The sequence below is a fragment of the Tiliqua scincoides genome, chromosome 1 (genome assembly GCF_035046505.1).
Source record: "Tiliqua scincoides isolate rTilSci1 chromosome 1, rTilSci1.hap2, whole genome shotgun sequence".
NCBI lineage: Eukaryota > Metazoa > Chordata > Lepidosauria > Squamata > Scincidae > Tiliqua > Tiliqua scincoides.
In genome coordinates this window covers 68,432,696-68,447,726 of record NC_089821.1, presented here as the reverse complement: position 1 = coordinate 68,447,726, position 15,031 = coordinate 68,432,696, and the positions used below count along the sequence as shown (strand labels likewise).

General features: G+C 43.5%; 1 protein-coding gene and 1 pseudogene across 1 annotated transcript; both read left to right on the top strand.

Annotated features, from left to right (window-relative positions):
- Positions 1-5,112: 5,112 nt before the first annotated feature.
- On the top strand, positions 5,113-6,048 carry LOC136654408 (olfactory receptor 4S2-like). Its single transcript, XM_066631429.1, has one exon. The coding sequence runs from the start codon at positions 5,113-5,115 to the stop codon at positions 6,046-6,048; it is 936 nt and encodes a 311-aa protein (XP_066487526.1).
- A 6,144-nt stretch (positions 6,049-12,192) lies between these two features.
- On the top strand, positions 12,193-13,661 carry LOC136644772 (olfactory receptor 4S2-like; annotated as a pseudogene).
- The last annotated feature ends 1,370 nt before the right edge of the window (positions 13,662-15,031 follow it).

Below are 15,031 nucleotides of genomic sequence, written 5' to 3'. Positions count from 1 at the left end.
GAGGGCAATCACAACTGTTTGTGTCACCCAGTGCGGGAGGCCAGAGTGTCTCTCCCATGATGGACCTCCTCCCATGCAGTAGGCAGGGCAATGCCCTGGCAATGCCCCAGGTGATGTACCATAGCCCCACCCTGCTGGTTTTTTGGCTATAACTTTTGATAGAATAGAGGTATTTCAACGAGGTTTGCTTCATTGCTTTCTGCGTGGAAGTACACATTGATTGATATATAACATGATAGTATTATTCAAAAATATCAAAATTTTAAAATCTTGATTTTGGTCAGTTGTGGTGTCACTCCCCTGTGCGCTTCACCCAGTGCAGCCTGCACCCACCTTAGCAACACCACTATCTAAGGGATACCACTGTTTACCAAAGAAATGGAAACTGCAAACCGGAACGCATTCTGAAAAAGGAAGTGATATTGGAGCTAATTGAAACTTGTGTTCTGTAACATAAAAAGTTGAGTTCATTCTTCAGATATATGGACCCCATTGGGGAGTATCTGAATGCTCTTGAGAGTTTATTACGTAGATCAGTGACTTGCTAACAGGGCATGGCTGCAACTGAAATATTTTCATTCTAAGTTCACAACAGAGAGAGCAAGAGTGAGAGGATCTTTCCCAAAGACCCTACTGAAAAATTCTCAGGAGCCATTAACGCTATGTTAATGACTTCCACTGCTCATGTAAGGGGGAGAAGCAGCTTCTGAACCCTTCGGAGCTGGGATAGGGTGAAATGAATGGCATTTCAGTCTAAATGATATTCCATTTTTTTTAAATGGAGACTGAGGTACACTGAGAACAGAAGTCATAAGGGGAACTTTGTCACTGCTGGCAGATACTGTGGACTAGAAGACGCCATCCAAGAAAACCTTTTCAGGTAACAATGGAAATCTGCATTAACTGATTTCAATGTGCTGATAATTGATTACTGTCCTAAAAAATGTTCACCAATATTTCTGGCTGGTCCAAACTTTTCTGTTCTTCCTTTCCTTCCAAGTGCCTTTATGAATAGTTTGTGTGCATTATGTAGTGATTTGTTATCTCATTTATTCTGGCATCATTCCGTAAGGTTGATTAAAATCATTCCCATTTTTACTGTAGATCGGACTTTTCTTTTTTCCTGGCAAAGGCAACACAAAACACTGTCAGTTGGTCTTCCCTCTTGGGATGTAAAAATGAGTCCAGAACACTGAAGGGAGTGAAAAAAAACATGGGCATAGGTATGAATCCTGGCAGGAGAAGAGTGAAGCGCTCCTTTCCCATCTTCTCTCCTCTCTCAATGTGGAGGACACGTTGCAAGGGAGAAGAGGACAGTGGATCTTTGTTCCACACAGCAGCAGCATAGTTTGCCTTGCAGGTTCAGTCAGTGCACCTTCCTTAGCACTGCAGCTCCGCACCCAGAAGACCTGCATCTGTGATATTTAGCACGATATGCAGCTGTTAGAGGATCAGAGCCTCTCCATCAGGTCATTGTGGTCCTGTGGGTCCCTCACCCCCAAATCCAAGAATTAATCTGCACTGAACTCTCTTGTTATGAACTTTATGAACTTCATAAAGTATGTACTTCCTACTACTTCTGCAGTAACTGATTTCAATGTGCTGATAATTGATTACTGTCCTTAAAAATGTTCATCAATATTTCTGGCTGGTCCAAACTTTTCTGTTCTTTGTTTCCTTCCGAGTGCCTTTATGAATAGTTTGTGTGCATTATGTAGTGATTTGTTATCTCATTTATTCTGGCATTATTCTGTAAGGTTGATTAAAATCATTCCCATTTCTACTGTAGATTGAACTTTTCTTTTTTCCTGGCAAAGGCAACACAAAACACTGTCAGTTGGTCTTCCCTCTTGGGATGTAGAAATGAGTCCAGAACACTGAAGGGAGTGAAAAAAAACATGGGCATAGGTATGAATCCTGGCAGGAGAAGAGTGAAGCGCTCCTTTCCCAACTTCTCTCCTCTCTCAATGTGGAGGACACGTTGCAAGGGAGAAGAGGACAATGGATCTTTGTTCCACACAGCAGCAGCGTAGTTTGCCTTGCAGGTTCAGTCAGTGCACCTTCCTTAGCACTGCAGCTCCACATCCAGAATACCTGCACATGTGATATTTAGCACGATATGCAGCTGTTAGAGGATCAGAGCCTCTCCATCAGGTCATTGTGGTCCTGTGGGTCCCTCACCCCCAAATCCAAGAATTAATCTGCACTGAACTCTCTTGTGGTGGACAGGAATATTCAGAGGTTGAGATTCAATGGAAGCTTTACCTCATTGCAAGTGTGTGCATGATGAGTTGCAGTTTGTAGCTTTTTTCAAGATAATTGAGAATAATAGCTTTTTTGCCTTTTGAGAGAATTGCAGATGGTGAAGGTGATTTGTGAGGGGGATCTATGCTTGTGATGTGAAGCTGCATACATGGAGATGCCCTTTTAAAAAATCTAACAGTAGATCAGGGCTATCACTTTTGACTGTGTAGGGAGGGGCAGAGGATAGGTGGAGTGGGTCCAGCATTGTGTCCAGCTGTTATTAGTTCTGAAACGGAAGCTCTGATATGACATGTTAGATGGAGTAATTGTAGTGAAGACTGCAGAATGGAGAAAAGGGGATAAATGCCCTGCCCCGGCATACAGTGATCCTAATCTTGGGCTGTAATTCTATACGCACTTTCCTGAGAGTAAGACTCACTGAACACCATGGGATGTGCTTCTGAGTAGACAGGCACAGGATTGCACTGTCAATGCTTCACTGCTGCTGCTACTGGTGGCTGCTATTCTAATTTTTTTTTAGAAAAAAATGTGTTGGTGCTGATTTTAACCTGGACCCCCCACTATCTTCTGGATGCTCTACCCAGCCGTCTACTCCCCACCAGTCCATCACCCTCTTAATTTTTCCAGGCAACCCAAGTACATGGAGTGGGGGAAGTTCCTCAATGCTCCCTCATTTCCCATCCAACTAAGGATTGCAGCAACTAAGGTTGTGCTGTATCAAGACATGATTTTAAGACCGAGCATGTTGCAAAGTACAGCAGAGGTGCAGGAGGCACAGGTGGAAATCTGTAGTTGGGGGACCAAAGCCCCTATGTTCCACCCACCTAAAGTCCACATCTTCCTCACTTTAAAGGCCTGACAGGAATTTGAGACCTGCCTGCTGACAGCAGACCTATAAATAAAAGCAGAAGATACAATGAAAGTCCAGCTCAGCAGTTGTGTAGTGTTTTTCTGAGAGATGTTGTTCAAAATAAAACAAGCACACAAAAAATGGTCTGTGGAACCATTTGGAATAGTAATGGCAATTGTTGTGCTAGATCAGTGATGGGCAAACATTTGGCCTGAGGGCCATATTGGTGGATGGAAATTGTATGGAAGGCCTTAATGCTTGTAATTACCATAATTTTGATTCCAACCTGAGAATAAATATTTTGCATTCTATCCTTTTTTGAACACATGACATTCATGCTCCACTTTTCTTTTTGCTTGCAGCACTCATTTTTGCAGCCAAGGAGTTCTGGGGAGGTAAGACATTTTCCTTTCTTTCTATCTTTCTTATTTATTGCCAGTTCTTTTATGGTTCTATGACCTGAACTTCACACCACAGGACACCCACTTGCTCATATGCAGCCCTGGCATACTTGATTTGGCCTGTGGACCACTATATCTTCTTTCTATATACTGATACACACTACTGAAAATATTTAAAAAAACGGAACCAATTTCCAAAACCTTTTAAGTATAGGATATACCCACCAAATATGCATGCAACCTACAGTTCTTACTTCAAGCCCCCAACAAACAATAATAAATTATTAATTTGTACATTTTCCCTTATTGAAATATTAGTTGATACAGGGGATTAGTTGTCCCCTGGGGGCTGGGGATAAGAATAGGCCCTCAGTTTGGCTGTACTTAAGAGGTGACTAAACAGCCGCTGGGTAGATGGGACTCGTCAGCCTGGGAAGGCAGCTCATTTGAGAGAAGGAAAACTCTGATCCCAAACTCCACTGCCTTGTGGCTACATCCAGTTATGGAAAAGGCTTCAGGAGTCAACCTCGAGGCAAAATCCGGAGCCGGAGTCCCTGAGGCAGTTCATGGCTGAACACAGTCAACAGTCTGGCAACTCCTGCGACGCCACTGGAACCGACCGTATTAGCTTCTGCCTTTCCATTGGACCATTTCAGCGACATGGAGAGGCGGGATTTGCTGCACGGGAAACAGTCTATCCTCCATATCTACTTTACCCAGGCTTCGCGCACTGGAGAGGGCACTGTTCCAGAACCACTATTCAGAGCGCGATACCATAGTCTTCCGAGACTGAAGGATGCCAACAATATAGTTGATACATAAGGCCCTATTGTACATACTGCTGCGTCTCAGAATGTGAGACACATACAGTAGTACCTGTAAATCATGCTTCCAGATTTATTTGAATCTATTCATCATGGATTCAACCAATATCTCACACATTTTGGATAATATCCTGCTATGTTTCTATTCATTCCTCAATGGCTCTTCTCACTCCCTCCTTATAGTATGGAATCTCATTTTTCAATTTCTTGTGTAACTTACTTAAAATAACTGAGGGCAAAATCCTAACCCACTTTCCAGCACCAACATAAGGGCAATGCAGCTTGGAGGTAAGGGAGCAAACATCCCCTTACTTTGAGAAGGCCTCCATGACTGCCACCTCAAGTGCAGGATGCCCCATATGTCCCACTGACACAGTTATGCCAGTGCTGGAAAGTTGGTTAGGATTTGGACCGGAAAGTGCTTAATGTGCCGATGTTTAATTCTGCCCAAAAGAAATACTCACCATCTCTGATGTCAAAATATCTATATATCCTACCCTTCAGTTCAATCCAGGAAGTTACATACTAATCTGGGACAATCCCCATTGTTCAAATTCAATAGATTCCAATTTTGAGCATCCACAGAGTTAAGTATTTTATTGGGTAATTTTGGAATGAGATTGCTGGGGGATCAGGAGATGTAAATATTGTGTTCTTGAATGAACACTGATTTGAAAAGAACACCTGCAATGATTCTGTTCCTCATTTTGTATGATGCAGGTGATTTAATTCTGTTCTGTAGCCCACCACCTCCATCATCTGCCCTGAGTAAATGGAGAACAGGAAAAATGTATCAAAATTCATCCTCTTGGGACTCACCCAGAACGAGGACATAGAGAGATTCTGCTTTGGGCTGTTTTTGGTCTTCTATACAACAATTCTGCTGGGAAATCTGCTCATCATCATCACGATCAAGAGCAGCCCGCGTCTGAACTCCCCCATGTATTTCTTCCTCAGTTACCTCTCCTTCGTTGACATCTGCTACTCCTCTGTTACTGCTCCCAAATTGATTACTGACTTCCTTGCCAAGAAGAAAGTCATTTCTTTTGTTGGTTGCATAGCACAACTTTTTGGAGTCCATTTCTTTGGTTGTACTGAAATATTCCTTCTCACAGTGATGGCCTATGACCGATACATGGCAATCTGCAGACCCCTCCATTATACCACAATTATGAGCAAGAGTGTGTGCAGCTGGATGGTGGTGGCTTCATGGGTGGGAGGGTTTGTGCACTCAATAGTACAAACTCTTCTCACCACATCCCTCCCTTTCTGTGGACCTAATGTAATTGACCACTATTTCTGTGATGTTCACCCATTACTGAAACTGGCTTGCACTGACACCTACATTATTGGTCTCATTGTCATTGCCAACAGCGGCATGATTTCTCTGAGCTGTTTTCTTGTGTTGAGTGTTTCATACATCATCATCCTTGTGTCTTTGAGAAGTCATTCTTCTGAGGGACGCCTCAAAGCCCTCTCCACCTGTGCCTCCCACATCACTGTCGTGATCTTGTTCTTTGGGCCATGCATTTTCATTTACATGAGACCTTCTACCACATTTTCAGAGGACAAGAGTGTTGCCATATTCTACACTATCATCACTCCGATGTTGAATCCTTTGATATATACTTTAAGAAATGAGGAAGTGAAGAATGCAATGAGAAAGTTATGGAGCAAAAAAGGACTATGTAGTAGGAAATGGAGTTGAACATGAATTGTGACATGTCAAATTATGGTACATGTTTTTATCCTTGTACAATTGGTACCGTACTATAGCATACCAACCTTCCATGTTTACATCTGATTCTGGTACTGTAGTTTTTTTCAACTACTGTTATATTGGTTGTGCTTTAATAAAAGAAGAAGCAATATTTTAATGTGTGTGCAGCACAAAGGGTTTTATAGCTATTTGTTCTCACTGTAGGAAAAGTTGAATGCAGCCATTAATTTGAACCACTTCTGTTATTGCAAATACTGCAAATACAAGGGTGTGATTTATAGCGCTAATTCAGATAGGGCACCCGTACAGGAGCTGTGCCGATACCTTGGCATTAAATACCTTGAGAGCAGCTGGTATATAACGATTGCCCTGACTAAAAAAGAATCGATTGGTGCTCTGCAAAGTGACACAGGCCAAGTTTGTGACCAATTTTTGATGAGTACCCCAGCAAAGATTGTAGTGGAAGTGAATTCCAAGATATTGAAAGCTTTTGACGTGTTCTTGTTTCTCCCCTCCAATAGACCAAGTGCCTGGGCTCTATGATTTTGAAAAGACCATAACTTTGGTTTTCTGAGAGTTCAGTTCGAGTTTGTTACATTTCAGGTAGTCAGAAGTTCTGTTTAAAAGTCGCTTAAGTCCAATAGGTGTACAGGAAACTAGCACTGCATCATCCGCATAGAGCAATGCTGGAATTTAATAATAACAAAGAGAGCACCACAGAAGTTCATCTTTGAGGACAAGAAGGTGGGCAGGCAGAGAGGGACTGGGCTGTGCAGAAGAGCAATGAATGCACCTTATGTGGAATTTGGAACGTGTCCTGCAAGGCTGCACTAAAGATCCATGCTGGTCACTTTTCTGGCCCCATCAGCACTCAGCCAGGTGCCTTTGGAAAACCCCAAATAGGCAACAGCAGTCCCGTGTTTCTTGCTCTGTACCCGCAGGTTGGAAATGCAAGCTTATCTCTTCCTTCTCAGTGCCTCTATTCAGGCATTAGGTTTTTCCCCACCCACTCATGTCTCTTCCCACCCCCACCCCCCGCTGCCACACATGCGCAACACCCTCTAGCAGATCTCTAGCAGTATCCCTAGCAGAAACTTTTACTCAGCCACTCCACCCTCACAAATGATTCAGGGGCTTACTGCCTTAGTGAAAACTACTTGTGGATTCCTCAAAAGTAAGCAAAAGTGGTGTTATTTTTTGAAATCAGTTTTTTTTTGTGTTTTGATCTTAATAAATTTTTACATCGCAATTTGAGCAGAAATTGTCATTATTTCACGTTCTGTGTTGATCACCAAAACCACCCCTAACTATACCTTCAAAAGTTGATAAAACTAAAAGGCCCTCATTGCATTGAAGACTATTGCAGGGTGGGGGGGGGGGAGGACTTATGTTTCCAATACTGCAATATGAGTCTTTTAGCATAGAGAGCACAAAGAGTCCGCTTCTGCTGTCCTGCAGGTAACTTCCATGAAATGGGTAGATAAGTATCTACAAATGTCAGTGTTTGTTGCGATACTGAATTAATATAGCAAATAACCCCAAATGATTGTACCCCTATACAAGACCACATCTTTCGCCTGAATGATACTTAAGATTCACCACAACATCAACTGTGTGGCATTGGACTCGCCTTCCTCTGGGGTGGCTAGCCTGTCAGCAGCGTCATCCCAGCAAGCCCAGACAGGAAGCATCAAGAAGCAGCCACATCTCATGGAGTGGCAAGAACACTGTTCATCGATGAGCCTATATGATGCAGGCCCACCCAGGGAGGCAGAGCACAATCCAAGCAATGGTGGGAAGGCAGCCTCACATCCTGAGCCAGCAAGAGAAGCTGAGGAGCTGCCTGCCCTGCTGCAGGAGAAGGGGAATGGGCTGATAATGACCTTCAAGAGCAAGCAGGACCAGGTGCAGCTAGGGCAGCCACAGCCCAGTAGGGGGTGAGGGGGTAAACTGGGTGGGATGGTATTTGAGGCCTAATCAGGCCTGGGGGGAGGGAAGATAAAGGGTAGCCTATGATGAAATCCGGAAGGCTACTATGGAGGGCAGACCTTGAGGAGGCAGAACCTCTCTCTTCCTGTGCTGCAAGTCAAGCACAGGTGGGTAGAGAGGAGAAGGGTGAAATAACCACTCCCCCAAGCTCTGAGGCTCCTGGCAAGAGGGGAGAAAGGATGTTGACTGAACTATCTGCTGTGGGGTGATATCACAGCAACATTTGGAGTCTGATAAACCCTTTCCTATCATCACAGCGTTCTAGTGTCCAATAGATTTTAAAAATAATTTTTTGCTGAATCAGTTATAACAAGTTCCACAGATATAGATACAGTAGCTAAGGCCATTGTTCACTGAGTATATGATAGGGCAATCCAAGTCCATCTTCCGTATCTCTCTTAAGGAGTAGAGACTATCTGGGAATATCTGTCCTCAATGGCATGTAGCCATTGCTGACAGGGTCTCTTCATACCACACAAAGAGAACAGTTATAGGGTTCTATGTTCCCTAAGTTATAGAAGCCTCTAATATCTTACAAGTGAATACAATGGTAAAAATGTAAGTAAAGTATTTCTGAAACCTAAACTGCCTCTGCTCCTATGTGTTGCATAGGTAATATTGATACATTGATAGCTACAAACTGCTTGGGTGGTGGAATTTATTATAGGAAAAGGGTTCTTCTGCTGATCACTCTGCTTGCTAGTACCCCAGAAACCCCCTTTTCCAAGTCCTGCTCTTTTTCTGCCATCACTGTTGGTAACGTAGCTTAGTGGGAAGACTGCTGGGAGGACTCTAAGCACTCCAGCATTTCCTTCACTGGCCACTTTACAAGAAGCATTGGTGAAACTGGGGGCAGAGGAGAACATAAGAACATCCCCGCTGGATCAGGCCATAGGCCCATCTAGTCTAGCTTCCTGTATCTCACAGTGGCCCACTAAATGTCCCAGGGAGCACACCAGATAAGAAGAGATCTTCATCCGGGTGCCCTCCCTTGCATCTGGAGGAGGGAGTAAACTCTCCTCATTTTCCTCTTGTGCACTCAGAGAATGCAGAAGAGGATAAGGCTGTTGGGCAGGCAACAGACATAGGGAGGTAATGGATGGGTATGGGGTACAGGGCAGGTGATAGTTTACAGCCTGCCCCAGCCCATCACGAAGTGTTCATCTGGCCTCATGGCTGGGCCAGCCCTGCCTTGCTGCTGTATGTGTGCCAGGAAGTTTCCTGGTTTTATGAGCCAGATACTATCTAGAAAGCATTCTATGAATGCTCGATGCATTCTCTGATGCTTAGAATGCATCCCCTTGGGTGCAATTAAAATCTGGTTATTAGGAAGCACCCGGAATGTGATGTTGCGTCATTTTAGGCTGAAGAGCCTGTGTATTCTTTGGTAGAACTGTGGAACATTGCCTATCAGGGTATGGACAGATCTTAATTGTTGCTCAGCAAAGTGCTTGGCCCCCAGTACTTGGTTTGTCGGTGTTGAAAGAGTCATGTGCTAATCAAGCTTTTTATCTTGCTGCTGGAGGACTTTGAATGTTATAAACTTCACCAGTGGTTGAGTGCAGAGTTACAGCAATACAAAGAGTTATCATGCTTGAAAGCAACAAAAGTGTTTCTAGGGTAAGCCTGGTTATTTGTACAGACCATGGTAAGACTCTGAGAAGCCTAGAACTTGAATGTTGTTGCTCCTCTTTGTTTTCTTCTTGGTTGTAGTGTACTGTTTGCCAATGCTTCATGTGTCAGACTTGGGGCATTTTCCCCCTTTATCTCCCCTCCAAAGAACCTGGTTTCAAATCTGTGATTTCAATGATGGTGATAGCTAGGTACCCAAAAGAATGCAGAAACTGTTCCCTTGTGTCTGTCTTTAGATTTAGTGGTGGCTTAAGATAATAGAGAATATTTGCTTGCTTTTTTGGTTTGACTGAGTGTTGACTCAGCATATCTTTACCTAGCAAATAAACCTAACCTGCCTGATATCCAATTTCCAGCCTGGGTATTCAACTCAGGATTTGTTGTGTTCTCTACTTGAAGACCAAGGGTCTTGAGACCCTTCAGTGAGATGTGATGTTCTTGAGGTTTTGGAGACAATTACAGGATCTGAAAGTATTTGTGGATTGCTCTTTCCCACTGTCTCCGTCTGTGAGAGAAAATATATGGATTTCTTTTCTTGTCCACATGTGAATCTTATCGCTTCTGCCATCTTGTCTGTGTCCATTCTTTTCCTGCATCTCCCCAGGCTTCAGACTCGTCATCTTCACAGTTCCTCCACCCACCCATTCCTAGGTGGAAGGAAGAAGAGCACAAGTCCTTATTTTTTGTCCTATGTGATGTGTTCCCCTAGCAAAAGTGACTAGAAGTTCCTTTCTAGTAACTGTGCTTATTTCTACCTATACACCTTTCTTTTAATAATAGGTGTATTCAGCCTGTTCTGCCAGATTCCCAGTCCAAGCTCCACCTGGAGAATTATGCCCACTTTTAGCTAATTAGCTCCTCTTCTTTCCTCAAAAATGACCCTGGTTCTGCCCTGCAGTACTGCTGGACCCCACTACCAGGGTAGGTCGCCTGTTTAACCTACAGAGGTCCTCCTTCCTGCCAGCAGCCTCCCACCACCACAGCACCCCCTTGGTCCTCAGCAGGTCTTGGGCACAGCAGCCAAACACCAGTCTTAGTGTCTCCAGTAGTTTCTGCTCCAGCAGCTTCCAAAGTTCATTCACACATCAGTCCATCTGCAGTCCATTAGCCATCAATTCCTTAGTCCATTAATCCAGTCTGTCTGTCCTTCCTCAAGCTTTCCTCCTTCTGCTACCCACACCAAACTCTCCCTTCATCAGGTGCTTTTATGCCTGATGGACCTATTGCCTTCAAGTGGCTGCAGCTGTGCAGCACACTCTCTGCTGGATGCCCAGGCCTTACCCTTAAAGGGGCCACTGTTGACACCACATCCTACCTCCTCGCCAGATCTTACGAGATTCCAATACACAGCCCAGTGGTTTTTCCTATGATTAAATGTTTGTGGAGGTCATATGGAATCCTGGAAGTTGTTTCTGGTTAGTGCTCCATTTCTGTGTCTGAATGCAGGAAATTGAGGAACTCACTTCTCTGTGAATTTCCACACAATGACTGAATCAATTTCATGAGGAACATTGTGTGTACTGTTGAGTAAGCTCTTCATCCAGCTAGGGAAAGCAGCAGAACATTGGCCCTCAAGATAACACTTCTATTGCGGGCTGTTTCATTTGCTTAGCACTCAAATGGCTATAGATGATAAAACATAATTCTTTCCCCAGCTGATGCTTCCATTTCCTGTGCGGAGTGTGATTTCATGTGTGTCTAGGGGCACCTATTGGATAGTGCTTCTGACAGTCCCCACGGAAGTGTGAGAAAACTATGACCATGCTGTTTTGTAAAGAAGAAATAGAAGGCAGCACAACCAAAGAGAGGAAGCAGGAGGACCACAACAGTTGCTACAAAGCAGGCTTTAAGGAGAACAAATGGAGCAGTTCACTCAGTATGGCAGCTCAGTGCCTACAGTTTATCAAACAATCAAATTGCTTCTGCTGTCTCCTGTCCTGATTGATCTGCAGTGTTGTGAGAATCCTTTTCCCCATCATCATTCTTTTCAAACCCATTTCATCTTTTTGGTGTCTGGGCAATTCACTGGCAATGCTGAAGTGGTCATTGAGTAGCATTAGTTAAGCAAATATTGTAAGAGCAGCAAGTAAACCAGTGCCCTGGGGAGGGGATTTCCTTTCTTTCAAGAGAGAGAGAGAGAGAGAGAGAGAGAGAGAGAGAGAGAGAGAGAGAGAGAGAGTTACAGTTATTAAACTGTAAGTTTTCCCTTCTTAAGAGAAAGTGTGTCCTTCCTCTATGTTGCTGCTTTAGTGATGTGAAACTGCATCCAATTTAAATAATCCATTTATAGTACAAACGAGTGCATGTTACTCAGAAGTAGATCTCATTGTGTTCAGTGGAATCCATTCTGAGGCAAGTGTGCATATTATCTACTTGAAAGTAAGTTCCAGTGAGTGCAAATGGATTTACTTCTGAATAAAGATGTATATGAAGCACAGTAATTATGTCTGTTTTTCAACATACTCGTTCCTTCTTATTGCAGGTAATCTAGGAGTGGTTCTCATGCCCATGATGCAGAGCATAAATAATGTGACCGAATTCATCTTCTTGGGCCTCACCAGCAACAGAGAGATGCAGAAAATATGCTTTGTGTTGTTTCTTTTCCTCTATGTAATCATAGAGGGGCTATGTAATCCCCTATGTAATCCTCTATGTAATCCCCTGGGGGCTGGGGATTAGAATAGGCCCTCAGTTTGGCTGTACTTGTCGTAAGAGGCAACTAAACAGCCACCGGGTAGATGGGACTCGTCAGCCTGGGAAGGCAGCTCATCTGAGAGAAGGAAAACTCTGATCCCAAACCTCCACTGCCTTGTGGCTACATCCAGTTATGGAAAAGGCTTCAGGAGTCAACCTCAAGGCAAAATCCGGAGCCGGAGTCCCTGAGGCAGTTCGTGGCTGAACACAATCACGTTCTGGCAACTCCTGCGACGCCGCTGGAACCAACCGTATTGGCCTCTGCCTTTCCATTGGACCATTTCAGTGACGTGGAGAGGGGGGATTTGCTGCATGGGTAACAGCCTATCCTCCATACCTACTTTACCCAGGCTTCACGCACTGGAGAGGACACTCTGTTCCAGAACCACCATTCAGAGCCTGACACCATAGTCTTCCGAGACTGAAGGATGCCAACAACATGTAATCATAGTTATGGGGAACCTCCTCATAGTTGTTACTATCACCTTCAGTTCCCATTTGAACTCTCCCATGTATTTTTTCCTCAGCTATTTATCTTTCATTGATATCTGCTACTCCTCTGTTACAGCTCCAAAAACAATTACTGATCTTCTCGTTGAGAAGAAAACCATTTCTTTTACTGGCTGCATAACACAGTTGTTTGGGGGACATTTTTTTGGTTGCACCGAGGCCTTCATCCTTACTGTGATGGCGTATGACCAATACATTGCCATTTGTAAACCACTTCGCTACACCACCATTATGTCCAAGCAGATGGTGGGCAGATGGTGGCAGCCTCTTGGGCTGGAGGATTGATGCATTCCATGATACAATCTCTGGCTGCAAGTCAGCTCCCTTTCTGTGGCTCCAATGAGACTGACCACTATTTTTGTGATGTCTACCCTTTACTGAAACTGGCATGCACAGATACCTACATTGTTGGTGTCATAGTGGTTGTCAACAGTGGAGTGATTGCTTTCAGTTGCTTCATCATTTTAGTTGTGTCATACATTGTCATCTTGGTCACTCTGAGGTCTCACTCTTCTGAAGGGCGTTGCAAAGCCCTTTCTACCTGTGCCTCCCATATCATGGTAGTCATTTTGTTTCTGGGGCCTTGCACCTTTACCTATATGCGGCCTTCCCACACCTTCCCAGAAGACAAGATGGTGGCTGTGTTTTATACTTTTATCACCCCAATGCTGAACCCATTAATCTACACACTAAGAAATGAGGAAGTGAAGAACACCATGAAAAATCTATGGAGTAGGATTGGGATTATCGTAAGAAAACAAGAACGTAAGTTTTAGAATTATTTTTATTTAATTATATTGCTTTATATACAGTGCGCGCGCGCGCGCGCGCACACACACACACACACACACACACACACAGGTTGAGCCTCATTATTCATGTGGGTTCCATTCCAAGGTTCCAAGCACTCACGTGGATGGCAAAAAACGCACTATAGCAAATCAATTTAAAGAACAAAGTTTCTTTGCTCCGGTGATTTAAAAACAGCCTTGCTGACATTTGCGATGTAAGATAAGAGTCATTAAGAAGACAATCCATCAATCAGTCCTCCTCCAAGCGCTTACAAAGGCGTTTCACTCAGCCCCTCCCTTCAGCAATGCAAAGTGATCACCTTTCTTTCAGGTGTTCAGGGGGAAGGGAGGGGTCACCTGGAGAGAGAAGGATTGATGGATTGTCAGCCAGCTGCCTCTCTCTCTCTCTCTCTCTCTCTCTCTCTCTCTCTCTCTCTCTCTCATTAATGAGGCTATTGTTAAAGGACTGTGCAGTTTTTTAAACTGATTTTAAAGGGGTGCATTTTTCCCTTCTCCAGGAATCAGCACATTCCTTCTCATTTGCAGAGGCCATTCATGTTGAGTCAAATCCATGTATAAAAAATCTGTGTATAACAAGGCTGGACCTGTATGTCTTTACAACATCTATAATGACAAATCCTTAAAGTGTCATGTACATACTGTAGATGGTGTGATCCAAATAATGAATAAAGAATGTAGCAGAGTTTTGTTTGTTTTGTGTTTATTTTGAGAAATGCACGCTTCACAGATACTATTTGAAGATATCTGACACTGTTTCTGGAAGGAGTATATGTGGAAAAGTGTGCAGGGGAGAAGGCTGCTTCCCACACCAACAAGCTGTCAAGATAGGGATGCAAAAAAGAACAAATTGGATATATATTGTCATTATAATACTGTATTAGAAAAACGTTATGGTATACAAGAACCAATCAAAGCATAACTGGGAAACCAATGCATATATGTCATACATCACAGTACTAAAAATAGACTGGGCCTAAAATGTAGACTAGTGCACCTAAAGAAGACATCAATATGAGTTTGAAGGTGAAAATGGTTGGCGTGGTCAAAGCCATTCACCAATAGTTGTCCTGTCTTGAGTCAGACCACTGGATCATCTAACTCTGTACTCTTTACTCTGCCTACTCTACTACTGGCTTTCTGGGTCATCTTCTCATTTCTGCTCTGAGATGTTTTTAACTAGAAATGCTAGGACCTGCAGAATGCTGTTGTCAGAGAAATCAAGGACCACAAAGGTTGTGATCCTGAGATAGTTGTATCTTATACTGTATGCCACAAATCTTTTAAAACATTATACAATCCATAGAATCTGCGTGTTACCTCTTCCTAATACAAGC

What these genes read in the sequence shown, in the direction of transcription:
- LOC136654408 (XM_066631429.1), top strand. Translation starts at nt 5,113, where the DNA reads ATGGAGAACAGGAAAAATGTATCAAAATTCATCCTCTTGGGACTCACC.